General features: G+C 43.9%; 1 protein-coding gene across 3 annotated transcripts in view; it reads left to right on the top strand.

Moving 5' to 3' along the window:
- KREMEN1 (kringle containing transmembrane protein 1) overlaps positions 1-11,842 on the top strand; it is a 32,633-nt gene extending 20,791 nt beyond the window's left edge. For 2 of the 3 annotated variants that reach the window (XM_064168775.1, XM_064168777.1), the window contains 5 exons: positions 70-223; positions 4,055-4,387; positions 5,025-5,183; positions 6,191-6,275; positions 7,899-11,842. In XM_064168775.1, the coding sequence (XP_064024845.1) occupies positions 70-223; positions 4,055-4,387; positions 5,025-5,183; positions 6,191-6,275; positions 7,899-8,061 (894 nt within the window). In that variant the 3' untranslated portion in view covers positions 8,062-11,842. The remainder of the gene's footprint in view (positions 1-69; positions 224-4,054; positions 4,388-5,024; positions 5,184-6,190; positions 6,276-7,898) is intronic. The other variant, XM_064168776.1, reaches the window with a different exon arrangement.
- Positions 11,843-15,140: the final 3,298 nt, after the last annotated feature.

The following is a 15,140-nucleotide window of genomic DNA, read 5'->3' as shown; positions in this document are numbered from 1 at the left end:
CATACAACTTCCTGCTGTCATTCCTTTAAATATCATCATGCTTTTCCTTATGCATCTTTGTTGTCAAAGTTTGCAGGCATGGAATCAGGTTATGCTTGTTTCTGTGGAAATAATCCTGACTACTGGCGGTACGGGGAGGCAGCCAGTACAGAATGCAACAGTGTTTGCTTTGGAGACCATACTCAGCCTTGCGGTGGGGATGGAAGAGTCATTCTTTTTGACAGTAAGTATGGAGATAGGTTCAGTTTTTCCCAAAGGCCTCCCATGTTCAGCAAACTTAGGGAAGAGGGGTTAAATTGAGCAAATTTAGGGAAGAAGGTTTAAGTGCATACAGAACAGCAAAGCACCTAAATTCAGTATAAAATAAAGCTGCTTTCCATCTCGCATAAAGTTCACATCCATTAGTTAATGTGAAATACCTCTTCCAAGAAATTATGTCTGCTCAGGCACATGACTCATGCTCCAGAGACAGTCTAATACTTCCCCACAAATGGTACCAACTCAGCTATTGCAGACAGCATGCCATGGAAAGCCTCCTTCAGAACTGCTTGTGAGTAGGTCTATGATGAAGTTCTCGCAAACAGGTTAGGTTGCTATTATGACTGCTGCTGATTTCATAGGTTTTTATAGTTAGACACTCTTGTAGTGGTACCCAGTTGTCTGGCTGCAGTACAGGCTCTCAGTATAGCTGGGAGTACTGGAGGAGTTCACAGTATGCACCAATATATTGATGCTGCCTCTGATGTAGAAGCTACTTGAAGCCTAAAAGTTGAAGTCCAGAAGCTGTCTCTCTGAAACTAAAAGTGGTATAATTTTCTGCCTTCTGAGCACACAACCAAACTTCCTGTCCGCCTACTGTGAAACTCTGATTCCTAGCTGTCAAGACAGGACATTTCATTTGAGACAGGCAGGCTACTCACTCCCAAATTCTCCCCAGGATATGAAATGAAGCACCAGAGCTGCACAGTGGTTTCAATGTTGAGATAGTGTGTAGCTTCACACTGCAGTGTCCTCTGTTTCCTTCTGCTCTTGGCCTCTCAAATCCCTGATGTATAAAGGCTTCCTTTGTATCTTTCCTTTTCTGGAATGACCAAGAGCTTACCACGATGTTACCTTGAGGACCCATACCATTTTCTCTGGTAAGCAGCAAGGGAGCTGGCGCCAGGTGAGAGAGGTCATCTTGGTAACTGTCACCTGTTTTCCTTTGCTGATGAGCAACAGCTGCTCACCTCACTCTTGCCCAGCTTGTGTCATGCACAGAACCTTCACTCAGATCCCTGTGCACACCCACCCTCACACACTCCATTAACCTTGTGTTTTTATGCACTGTTGTCATGGCCTGGACCTGGAACATTCAGACCTACAATGCAACTCTGTTAGCTCTAGAGGGAAATGAGAGAGAGCATTCCCATTCCATATGGGGCAGTGCTGTACTTTGTTAGGCATTCATGGAGCACTAGTCATTAGCATTCTTAATTAGTATTGCTGGCTTGAAGAACATCTTGTTGCTGAGCAATTACAGACAGCCCAGCCACAAGGACAAATCTCAATTTTATCATTTCAGTCTATTCAAACAATTATATCTGTTTGATGAAATAATCAGCTCTGCTATCAAGGAGAAAATCTCAAACACAAATCCCTCTGTGGGCCTTAGTACCTCTGTGAGATCTTTCACATTCTCTTCTTTTTTCTGTTTCTTTCAGTTCCTCTATAAGCTCTTTTGTAGCAAGGCACTGAAACGTGAGGTTTGCTCAGGCTATGAATGAGCCCTGCTCCATAAAAATAAATGTTTTGACATGATTTTTCTGGCAGTCATATGCTAATTCTTGTTCTCACTCCCTGAAGTCCCTTTTAGTTTGTACTTATTAAAGCTCTTTCTCAAAGGCCTGTGAAAACTGATACACTGCAAAACACTTCACCTCCTTTACTTCCATTCTCACAGGCCTTTATCACAGGCTTTATTAAGCTTTGATTCTGCTTTGATTCTTTAGTTCTTCAGGCTAGGATAACTCCAATCTGCTCTGTCATTAAATACATTATAATATATAATACTGTGTAATTAGAAAATATGTAAGACTACATATATACACTTCTAAACAATACATTCACAGTTCCATATGTGTACCTGTCGATATGCATCAAGACAGTTGGCTGGCACTTGAGTTTCTCTCTGGATTCATTTGAAATCGGTTTGCACTGGGAATCTGGATAGATTCCAAGAAATAGGAGGATTTACTAGGTGTGTGCTTGTACAGGGTCTTGAAGTTACTTAGTGCATGTAAGCTCAGGCACTAATTGGACAAGCTCAAAAGACAAAATGCTTGAAAAACACATAAAAATGGCCACAATGGTGTTGAAGAGATTACAGCATCATTCATACAGGGAGAGGTTGAGGCATCTTGATTTGTTCAGCTCTGAGAAAAGGCAGCTCAGGGGATTTTTTTTTTTATAGCTGTCTAAGTAACGATGGGAGGGTATAAAGGTGAAGCCAGACTCTCCTCAGTGTCATCCACTGACCAGGCTAGGGGAAACAGGCACAATATGAGATGCAAGAAAACCCATTTAAACATACAATACGGCGTCCAGTTCTGGGCTCCTCCCTTGAGAAGGACAAGGAACTGCTGGAGAGAGCCCAGTGGACAGCCACTGAAATGACAGGGGACTGGAACGTCCACATTGTGAGGAAAGGCTGAAAGAGCTTGGTCTTCCTAGCCTGGAGGAGACCGAGAGGGATTTCATTAATGCCTATAATAAATATCTAAAGGGCAGCTGTCAGGAGCAGAGACCCAGATTCTTCTCAGTGGTGCCCTGTGACAGGACAAGGGGCAAAGGACAAAAATTGGAACCCAGGAGATGCTACATAAATATACTGAAAAACTTCTTCACTTGAAGGGTGGCAGAGCACTGCAACAGGCTGCGGAGTATCTATCTCTGGAGGCATTCAAACCCCATCTGGATGTGTTCCTAGGTCATTTAGGTAATCCAGCTCTTAGCTACAGGGTTGGACTGCTTGACCTACAGAGGTCCCTTCCAACCAAACCACTACCATTCTGTGATAAGAGATTTTCTTTATGAGGAGAGTAACACTAACAGGTTGTCCAGAGAGATTGTGGAGCCTCTATACTTGGAGACTCACAACTAGAAAATGTCTTCTGCTTTGTTTAGTCTAATCCCCCTACTCAATGTCCAGGGGTCTCTTCCAAGCTCTGCTCTTCTGCGAAGTTTTGGGTTTTTTTCCGGTTTTCTAAGGCTGTGAGGAAATTGCAGTAATTCAGTAGTGAGCGTTAGGGTCACTAATATGCTTGCCTGTTAGGGATCACAGGATGTCAGCGGTTGGGAGGAACCGAAAGAGATCACCGAGTCCAACTCCTCTGCCAGGGCAGGACCATACAGTCTAGCTCAGATCACACAGGAATACATCCAGACAGGCCTTGAAAGGCTCCAGAGAAGGAGACTCCACAACCTCTCTGGGCAGTCTGTGCCAGTGCTTTGTGACCCTTAGAATAAAGAAGTTCCCTCTTGTGTTGAGCGGGAACCTCCTGTGCTGCAACTTCCATCCATTGCTCTTTGTCCTATCCCAGGGAGCAGGTGAGCAGAGTCTGCCCCCCGCCTCGCAACCCCCAGCCCTCAGATACTTATCGACATTGATTAAATCCCCTCTCAGTCTTCTCCAGACTAAAAAGCCCCAGGTCCCTCAGCCTCCCCTCATAAGGCATAAGGATGGAGTAGAAGTCACTGAATCAGTGACTTGGGTTTATTCCTGTCCTTGCAGGGATGCAGGGAAGGGTGCATGGTACATACAAGGACAAAGGATCGTTGAAGCATTCAAGATTTGATACCTAAGTCTTAAAGTAATGAAAGAGAATGTGTGTATTCCAAGCAAATAGCGCACCATAGCTATGCTCCCACTGCTGTGGAAGGTAAAGAACACTTGTTTGAGATGCAGTGCATCCTGCTAGGGTAGCAAGTCTGTATCTTCAAGTCACATTTGAGTATTGCACACTGTTAAAGCCATGCATAATGAATCTCTCGTTTTTCTCCCTCCTTTTTGCAGCCCTTATTGGCGCCTGTGGAGGGAATTACACTTCTGCTACAGCTGTGATTTATTCCCCAGATTTTCCTGATACATATGGCACAGGCAAAGTCTGTTACTGGACCATACAAGTTCCAGGAGCATCTCGAATCCACTTCAGCTTTGCCCTTTTTGAAATTAAGGATGCTGCAGATATGGTGGAATTTCTGGATGGCTACACATACCATGTTCTAGCTCGTTTTAATGGCAAGAACCGGCCTCCCCACACCCTTAACATCTCTTTGGATTTTGTAATTTTATACTTTTTCTCAGATGAAATCAATCAATCCCAGGGATTTGCTATCAGATACAGAGGTAAGAGGCTGCCTTTGCCGTTTATCTCTTCCAATGATTGGTTAAAGCATTTAGATCAGACAGAAGATTTCTGAAGAAGCAAAAAAAGAGCAACTATCAATTCTCCAGTCTACTGGTGTTTCATCCCTCTTGTTGCCACTGCTCAGTGAGTAAAAGCTTAGCTAAAATTTCTCTCCATTTGGAACACTCCTCTCAGCTATGTCATAAATTTCAAAATACAATTTTTCAACCTGCCTGTCAAAATAGATTGGAAAATGACAAAACTGAGACAAACCAAAATAAAGCAGCAGTCCATCTGCATCTTGATTCTTTCCCATGGTCTATTTCACTCATACCAAAAAAGATGTCAGGAGAAAACATTAAGTTTCATTGAATTGTACCTACTTTTATCACAAACAATTGGCTTCCAGAAAAATTCTCAGGGTCCCAGCTTGGTGCAGTATAGGCTTTATCTGTCATCACAGATATCTGTCATCACAGGTGAAGCCAGTTGTTTGTGATAAAAGTAGGTACACCTCAATTTGATTACTGGAGTTCTCTAAGTAAACCAGAGAGCAGCACACACCCATTCACACTGAGTAAAGTCCAATTACACCTGCTAAGAAATTGTTACTGCAATGCACTGTTGTGTTTTCAGCTGTGAAGGACAGTGTGCATCAAAACAAGGTTTCAGTGAATCAGACCCTTTCCGAGAAGATAAATGAACAAGCAAATCACAGCATCACTGCAGCCCGGTCGTCAAAGATCCTTTATGTCATCACAACCAGCCCAAGCCATCCTAGTAGCTCCATGCCTGGTAATATTACAAGAAAATGCAGTAACAGAAAAAAACATTCTGCCAAGTTGCTATATCCTTTGCCTCCTCCAGATTATCTGATCCGCTGTGTCTCTTACTAATAGATACATTTTCACTTAGTCTAATTACCATTAACTGGGCTCCTGTTATTAATTTCAAAACTCACTTCTCAGCATAAATCAGTTAGAAACAGTGTGAAGATGGTGAGCCTATGAGAATGAAAGTACATCAGAATAAGAGGTCAGACAGAGCAGCCTCCTTACTAGAATCAGCTTCACTGACCGGTGCCACAGAGGTAGGTGGCAAAAGGTGCTGAGAAAAGGACAAGGTTTTGTAGAGTCTGAAAGAGCCTGGTGACCCCAAGTCAGGAAAGCTGCAGCAATAACATAAAGAGGGCTAGACAAGGGTGAAACAAGTTAATGGATGAGAACTGTGATGTGTTTTGAACTCACCTGCAAGGCATTACTTCGTTCAGGAGATTGATGTCGTAAATAATTTAAGACTGGAAATGTACTCCTGGCGAATGTTACTGTTGGTCTCTCCTATCTTTAAACTACTCTGGGCATCTGCTTTTACTTATTGTTGAAGCTGGGCCTTGGTCACACCATGGATGCTGCAGTAGCTCTGTAGTCCTGAAGCTGTCTGCATTCCAAGTCTGAAGTGTAAGGGCTTGACTGTACCTGAGCTGGGCTGCAGAACAGGATGTGGGCAGATGTGCTGGCACTATGCCCAGGCCAGGACCTGAGTTACCACAGTTGCATTTAGTGTTAAACTGCTGCAGCCATACTGACCTAAGGTGAGCCTGTACCCTGGGATTGTATGCAGTTAGAAAATTACTGTAAAAACTCAGGAACAGTCAGTGCCCTGGGGGAGGGGCATTAGGTGGGAGGGACCTTGAGCTTCCTTGGTTTGCTGCTTTGAGCTTCAAGAGTTTCAGGTCCTTGCAAGGCTGTTCAGTGTGCTAACTATGTCTCCTCTCCTCTTTTCCTTTCCCTTTTCCTTCACAGAGTGGACAATATACAGTCTCACAGCGCTGCTCATCCTAAGTTTTACAGCCATAACAGCAAAGATATTTTTCCACATTACCATGAGGTGAGTATGGAGCAAAACTGCCCCTGAAGAAGTCACATCTCAGCTTTGTACCAAATGTGGTAAACTATTTCTCTGCCTTCTGATACCATCAGATTGGTCACATTAAAACTCAAGTTATGTATTTACATCCTCATAAATGATACTGAATTAGAACATATTTTAACTTTCTGGTCTGTTAGGATACCATTTGTTGCTAGAATCTCTTTTCTGATATTCTTTTGAGAAGATTTGTATTTTAAGGAATAAAAAGGTTTTTTTCTACTGATCAATGCTGTCTAGCAAAGTGGAAGATGGTGGAAAGAGCTCAAATTTTGGTAATACTCTGCAGGAAAAAGAAAAAAGTCAAAACCTCATCCCAGATGGGGAAGTGAGGAAAACAAAGTCAGACAAAGGCTTGTTAATACATACTTTTCTTATACAGAAATACTGAAAATGGTTCAAAAAGAATCACAAAAATGAAAAGATTTGTTTCATGGTGTGACACTTAACTGGTTTGATTTGGGTTTTTTTGCCTATTGAAACCACCGTAACTTTATTACTAAATTTCTCTCCATTTATACCAGATAATTTTTGTCATTTCTAGATGGACACTTACTGAGTGAAATGGTGGATGATCTACAAACTACAGATGATGAATATTGTATTTACTTACCATAACCAGGTTTAAATATACAATGAAATTAATTTATATTAATAGCAACTAGAATAAGTACAGACTTAGCTTAATGTCACCAAAAGTAGGGTAGCAATGGAATGCCTAGCTTTTCATTTGGGCTAGAAACAACCACCCTCATAAGAAAAGGCATCACAGATGTAGTGGAAGCCACTAGCATTATCAGTGTAGCAGTGTTGTGGAGGCAGGGAATGAATGCGGCCGAGGCAGGAATTTTATAGAAAAATAGAGTTATTTTATTTTCCCAACACCCGCCCCCAAAACTATATACAGACATTAATTTAGTTTCAATTAGCAGATTCAGTTAGGTTGAGAAGATCTACAAGTAATTTGACTATTTTGGAAGTCAGAAGTTGGAAAAGGACAAGCTGTTAAATAATAGCGTCCCCCACTATAAGCAGGCTGAGCCAAAGTTACTCACAGGTGAGCCGGGCTGGCTGAGAAGGGCGCTCCAGCTGCTTGTCCCCTGGCTCTCTTTCAGAGGCAGTCAGAGGGTCGTTAAGGCCTATTGAGCCTGCATAAAGGCTGCTTAAGGTGGGAAGCTCCTTCGGAGCAGAGCGACAGGGGCTCCATCTGCAGAAGCTATCCAGGCGGGGGAGAACTCTCAGGCGGGGACCCCAAGGCCGGAAGCACCCCAATATTTATAGCTTCCTAGACACAGAGCAGAGTTAGCACTGCCTGGGCACGAAGAGCACAGCGGCTCCCAGCCCGATCCCAGCGCGGGCACTGGAGGGCACCCCTCGTGCTGCAAGGGCCCCTTGCTCCCTGCCTCCACGCCTGCAGGGCAGCGCGGGGGGGGGGGACAGGTCTTTTCGAGCCTTTTCCTCTCCCATTCAAACCACAGAGGGAGAGGAACTTTGGGGTATACCGGACTCCAGGACAAGCAGTAATGCAGACATAGTGCTAAGAGTAGCTTCCCAAGCACCTTAATACTTACACTTGTTTCCTAGATCCCATCAGACACCATCTGCAATAGAAAGAGAAGATTCCAGTGAGGTTACTACTGCTGGTGAGATCTGGAGTATATTGTACCAGCCATCCACATCCATATCCATCTTCAAGAAAAAGCTCCAAAGTCAACAGGACGACTGCAGCCCACTGGTGGGAAACTGAAGTCTCGTCTCTTTTACAAGAATCAATCTTAAAATCCAGGGTGACTTGGGAATAATCCTTCCCCCCAGCCCCCCCCCAAAAAAAAACTCTTTCCCAGAAGTCTGTTTCCAAAGGCCTTTGAGTGACTTTGCATATCTGCTGTTCTCTCGGGTATACTAGTGATAACAGATTTAATAGGGCAATAGTTTTAGAGTATCTGGTGCTCATCAAATCTGCAGTGCTATTAATTATTGCCTTTACACCTTAAAATACTTGTCAAAACCTGTAAAATTCCAAAAGTTCTCTACCCTTGCCAAAAGTAATTGAATGAGTCTCTGCAGGTTGAGGACTTACTATGTCTGTTCCCCTTTGCTGTACTACTGTATTATATCAATCTACTTAGTCCTTTAGTCTCAAGGCTAAACAGAGAGGTGAATGCTGATAACTTCTTTAGCTGTCACAGCAACTAGAGCTCGCTGGTCTTAATGCAAGCATGTCCAATGAGAGTCACAGACTTTGAGAAACTATCATCCTGGTCATCCTGTGCTCCACTGGTTTTGTACTTTCTGTTTATACAAGCACAATAGAAATCCACTCAAATTGATTACAGAGTTTCAGCTGCAGATGTGACTTTTGATAGTGTAATGCTCACCAGGTTAAGGTCTGTACCTTAGTCACCATTGCAGACCTGTTCTTTTACCTGCAACTAATTATTTCCAGCACCATTTATGTACCACAGATGAGAGCCAGATGCAGCTGAACAATACCACAAAAATATGTTTAACAGAAACAAGATTCCCCTAAGCCAGCAGTTATGGAATTGCTTATATAAAAAAAAAATATCACAGGAACATAGAGTACTGTCATGCATGAGCTGCTGGAAAGAATACAGGAAAGAGATAATTACAGTATTGCCTAAAATCAAGACAGGACAAGTTGTAAAATATGCTGGTTATCTCTTATGTGTCATCAGATTGGACCAAAAAACATTATCTGTTTCAGATCCAACAAGAATTCTTAATTTGACTTTCTGAAAGTCAGGTTTTGCATCATGCTGTGTAGGGGAAAAGTCTACCTCACAGATATGTTGCAAACAAATTGCATTGCTTCCTAAGGATGCTTAACATGGTTCACTACTGAAAAGCCGGGAGGGAGTCAGTCTAAAGCCAGATCCTTAAGAATTATGTTGTGAGCACTTCAATGAAGCTTTTGTTCGCTTGTCTCATCAAATATTCTTGAGTAGTTAAACACATAGTCCAAGGGACTTTCACAAAGCAGTTTGATAATACAATGGATTTCTACCTACTGCAGAAGGAAGAAAAATGCAGAACTGTTAAGCTTCTCTTCTTCAGTGATTTAATTTCACTATGAAATTAGGGGAAGCTCATTACAAACAACAGACTGATCCTACCGATGCAAAATCTAGAGGATTTAGAAACAGGTTTTGCTCCTCAAATACTTTTTTTTATTATAAAGTACTATTTCATGGGCTTTTGTTAGGGAATGCTTATCCAACTTCTGGATGAAAGAGCTACGAACCAAGCAGCTACTGCACATTAACTGGCTGTAGCAACAACGAACATGACTGAGCATAAGGTACTCCACAGTGTGGAGGTAAATGTACTGATAGAATCAGTCGGATCCTAAATACCTTTGATACTAGGAAGCAGAGCAACAGATATTAATGCAGGGACAGGGTCTATTAAATACTCTTCTTACTGTACAGACCCGAGAGGATAAAGGTCTCTGCTATGGATTCTTCAAAATGTGGTATGGCCCCTTGCATTCCTGATATACGGTATACGGCCAACAGCTACCCATTAACATAGCACTTGATGGTCTTTGCAAAAAGGGGTTGGGAAGAGAGAGAAGAAAAGGTCTGACATGCACAACTGTTGTAATCCCACACAATGCAGCATACAGAAACCCCTCTCCGACAGTAGCAGCTGCGTGCTGACAGCTGGAGGGCACGGTCTCCCCAGGATGTCACTGGTACGGCATTCTCTTCCACAAATTGCAAATCTGTGCAGAAGAATTTGGAACTGTATCTGGATGGCCCTCTGACCTTCTACCTAGCAGTTCCCGCAAGAGGCTGGACAGGATGCAAACGTGACCTTGGCCACGATTTTCAAAAGCAACTGTTTCGACAACAAACCAATCAAAGAGGAGTTGCCTCCTCAGACACAGCATCTCAGCCCCTGCTCTGGCCCCCTCCTCACTCTGTTGTGTTGGTACGACCAGCTGTGTGGTGGTGCAATAAACTGATCAGGTTAAAAATTACCATTGTTTTTTTCTTCCCTGAGTTCCTTTTAGCAGAGATGAGTTCTCTCATCTTGCTGACTGAGCTGTGCAGGGAGGCGAGCTGACGCAGCTAAGTGTACAATGAGCCAAAGAGAGTTGTCAGCCTCAGAAGTGGGGGCAATAAGCAACTTAGGTTGGCACTGCCACTGCAGCAATGGTGAGATTTGGCTCCTTTATGCAATTTATCAGTTACAGTAGCTTACAGCATATGTGGACCTCAGGTGGAAGGGGGCCAGGTAGACCAGTGGCCTCCCTAATTCAAAATCTGTTTAAAACTAGTTTAGTTTGTTGACTAAATGATTTTATATGTAATTTTGTCATAATATTGTTATGTGGGGAGAAATAGAGAATGTGTTGTTTCAAAATATGTGATGTGTTATAAAAGTAATATATATATATATATATATATACTTATATATGTATGGGAAATGCATTATTTAATACAGCATATAATGCTTGTATTGTGATAACATTTTATGGGAAGAAAAGATGTTAGTTTACACCGAGAAAGATTTTCTATATACTGTAATGGTAGAAAAAAAATCAAAGATAATTTGTTGGTCTATATGATAGAAACACACAGGGAAGGGAATAACTCAGTTCTGTGGCAGAATAGATGCCAAAAAATCAATTGCTTTAAGATGCACTTTCCTACTTTGAATCTCTTTCCTATCTCTTCTTAGGCTATTCATCAGAGTCTGCACATTTGCGTACTCTCAGGGCCATTTTAGTATCAAACATATTGTCTGCTCTTTGCATCAAGCATCAACATAATCTTTTTTAGGGCTTGTTTCTGCCAGATTTTCTACAGGCAGTAACATGTTGAGGAGGTTTATCACATTGCACGTGCAGACAACCCAGTGGTTTTGCAGAACTACAGTCTCTGTATTCCACCCTCCCCTGGCAGTGGTATAAGTGGGAGGTGTTTTTTTCTAGTGATAGCCCTGGAAACTCCTGAATCTGCAGCCTGCATGACTACAGTCCAAACACAGCAGCAGACAGCTGCCTGCTCCTGCATGAGGATGAGAAGCTAGTCCAGTTTCAGCTCCTGTTTAATAAGCCTTCTCAGACTGTTGCATGTACTGCCAACAGAATTTTCTAGTGCACCACTTTGCCTAAAGGAAGGGTGAACTACAAAAACAACTCCTGACAAATACTTGTCCAGCAAGTTCTTAATGTCTTGCCACAATATTTCACAATCTTCTAAATACAGTCCAGCATATTATTATATGAATATTATTCCAGACATACATGAGCAGCCTCGAGATCATAAGAGCGAAAAACACAACCTGCAGACTGTGATGCTTTTTCTGGGACACTCCTGCCCCTCTACACATGCATTTCAAGCAACTCATGGAGCACTTGTGCTCTGGGATGAAATTTGGCATCCTGAATTTCAGTCTCAAGACAACTTACTGTAAATCCAAAGGCTAGCACACGAACCAAATAAAACTGACAAGAAAACAGAATAAATTAAACTTGAACTGACTCATGGCTGAAATATGTGCTGTGTTTCTACAAGGTCATTTCTGCATTCACCAAATGGCTGTGAGTGATTATTATAAAAGAATAAATACAGTGCATTTCTGCAGGAGGAATTTGGTTGGTACTGCCGAAGGGTAGAGCAGTGTTCACTAAAAGAGGCAGAAACTACTGCAGTTCACCAGGTGGCAAGAGCAGCAGTGTCCGCTGTGGAGGTTAGACTATTTGAGCTGAGAACGCTGAGCACAATCATGTACAGAGCATATGATGGCTGTATGAAGCAGTTCCTGAGGCAACAGTAAGTTGACAGCTTGGGGTTATGAATTTGCGAACCATTAGAAGGAACTACAGCAGTTCTTTTGGCCTTCACAAATTGCAGCAACATGCAGTGCTCTTTGTACTTTCTTGCAAGATTGATCTTACGTTAATTCCTGCTGACCAAAAGCAATACTACACTCTCTCAAAGAACTCTTCAGCTACATTTTGTGCAAGTACCTGAATGCCAGTGTCAGACACGAGACCTGCCTCCAGCTTCTCATTCCAGGACTCAGACATTTGATTTTAGAGACTACTGTCACGGGAGAGGTTACTCTGCCCTCGTTTCTCACCATTCAGGTTATGGGACACCTCTTTTGCCTTTTTTTTAATGGGAACTGCTGCCTTTTTTGGTGGTTCCTCAGCAACAGTTCCATTCCCCACAAGAGAAGTGTATACTTATTCTGAAAGAGTTTAAGTTGCCGGAGCATGGTGCTTCAGCTGCAAGATAAAAGATCTGGTTTCAGGTATGCTGTTTTCCCCCCCCGGGCCAAAGACTTTGTCCAGACTGGTTCCACACAGCATGAAGACTGCCATCCTTTAAAGGCTATTTTTCTGATCACACTGCCCCAGTAACAACCACTATTACCTTCCAGCTGTCACAGGATTTGACAGATGCACCCAACATTGCCACAGCAAAAATAAGATAGTGTTACAGAGACGCCAGGTGTTAACCGGCCTGCCTCATGGGCTCAGGAGCAGCCTGCTCCTGCTTTGCTTGTTACACGGAGGCTCCATGTGGGTCTGTGGTGCCCACAGGACTGACCTTTGGCCACAAATTAATTCCTTAAACAGTGAACCTCAACAGTGGAAGAACACACCACCCCCCCCCGGCCAAATAGAAACAAATCCTACTTTTTAAGAGAAAAGCCATGCTTTTAGTAGGCGTTTTAAAAAGCCACACCAGTGAAGAGGTGGAACACCCACCCCACACACACACTCCCCAAGCTAAGCATCATATTCACCTTCAGGCCACAGCCTACAACTGCCTCGATGGCCTCCCTGATTATTTTGTGCCTTTAAGAACCTTTGCTGTTCCACAATCGCCTCAGTTTTCATTAGACTAAGAAATGAGAACACCTCAGGAACAGCAAATTGCAGCTAAGGGTTCAGAAGGAGGAGGCTCAGATTGTAAACTCCAGCATAGGCCTTTGTCCCTGTCCCCACAGCATTCTCAAGTGCCTTGTGGCCTATGGCATAGCCGAGTGGACTCTGGGCTGCATTCAGAACTGGCTGATGGGCCCAAAGAGTTGTGCTCAGTGGGGTTCAGTCCAGCTGGTGGCTGGTCACAGGCAGTGTCCCCAGGGCTCGGTACCGGGGCCAGGCCTGTTTCATGTCTTCATTAATGATTTGGGTGAGGGGATCGAGGGCACCATCAGCAGGTTTGCAGCCAGCACTAAATCGAGTGGCAGTGTGGATCTGCTCCAGAGTAGGAAGGCTCTGCAGAGAGCTCTGGACAGGTTAAATCCATGCAATGAGGTTTAAGGCAGCCAAGTGCTAGGTCCTGCACTTTCGTCACAGCAGCCCCAAGCAACACTGCAGGCCTGGGAACAGAGTGGCTGGAAACTGCCCAGTGGAAAAGGGTCTAGGGGATGCCGGTGGCTGAACATAAGCCAGCAGTGTGCCGAGGTGGTCAAGGTCACCAGCATCCTAGCCTGTACCAAAACCATTGTATCCAGCAAGAGCAGGGTGGTGATGGTACCCCTGTATTGAGCCCTGGTGAGGCCACAGAGGTCCAGTTCTAGGCACCACAGAATAAGACATTGAGGTACTGCAGCATGTCCAGAGAAGAGCAGCAAGGCTGGTGAGGGGTTTGGAGGGCATCATACGAGGAGCAGCTGAGGGAGCTGGGGCTGTTTCATGTGGAGAAGAGGAGGCTGAGGGGAGATCTTAGTGCTCTCTACAGCTCCCTGATAGGAGATTGGAGTGAGGCTGGTGTTAGTCTCTTCCCCTGAGTAACCAGTGACAGGGCAAGAGGAAATAAGTTTGAGTTGCGCTGGGGGAGGTTCAGGTTGGACATTAGGACTGAGAGTGGTGAGGGGTTGGTACAGCCTGCCCAGGGAGGTGGTGGAGTTCAAGAAGCTGTAGGTGTGCTTCAGGATATGGTTTAGTGGAGATGGTAGTTGGGTTACAGTTGGACTCTGTGATCTGAAAGGTTTTCTCCAGCCTCGTTGATTCTATGAAACCAGACCACACGAAGTGCGTACCTACACGTGCAGGCTGTGATCCACGTAGCACCAGGTGCCCCTCAGTCGCTGCCTGCATGAGCATCTTTGGTCACATTATGCCCTCTGCTGACAAAAACATTTGTTGGCAAAATCGGCACAGCAACGACTTCGGTTTGTCAGAACAGCACTTTCACCACCCAGAGTAAGGACTCAGATCTGCCTTGACAGTTCCAGCTCTGATTTATCCGTGCCCACGGACATTGGTTTTATTTTAGGACAACACGTTATTTTTACCTGAAATTCATTCAGAATTAAGTTCCTCTGCTATAAGGAACAGACAGGTTTCAAGCATATGTATGGATGGTTTTCAGCAGATGAGTTCCTCCTCATGTCTCATATGCCTGGGAGACTTCCCAGGCTTGTAAGAAAGCCCCTTGCCCCACACCTCCAATAACCACTCTGCTCTGGTCCACTACTTTCCCAGCTCTTCACTTTTTCTTCTGTGTCCTGCATCTTCTTCACCTTCCTTCCTACACCATCTTTTATTTCTCTGTCACGAGGGGATGCAGCTTTCCCTTCCCTAAAGACAACATCAGCCAGGGTGCCCAGGGATGCTGAAGTGACAGGCAGCACTCGTGCAGCGCAGACGCCAGGTAAGACTGCCTGGATCAGCAGCAAGAAGGCAGCATCTGTGTTTGTTTTTACATCTCCATCTAGCTATTATTTTTTAAAGGGAAAAAAGTATTGTTGACAGTTCACCTCAGTATGTCCTAGGGCTGTACTTCGAGGAGTATGGCTATCCCCCCCAAACAAAAAGGACAACTTCCACGTCTA

Source organism: Pogoniulus pusillus, chromosome 30 (genome assembly GCF_015220805.1).
Source record: "Pogoniulus pusillus isolate bPogPus1 chromosome 30, bPogPus1.pri, whole genome shotgun sequence".
Taxonomy (NCBI): Eukaryota; Metazoa; Chordata; class Aves; order Piciformes; family Lybiidae; genus Pogoniulus; species Pogoniulus pusillus.
The sequence above is the reverse complement of the archived record's forward strand: the minus strand, read 5'-3'. Positions and strand labels throughout refer to the sequence as shown.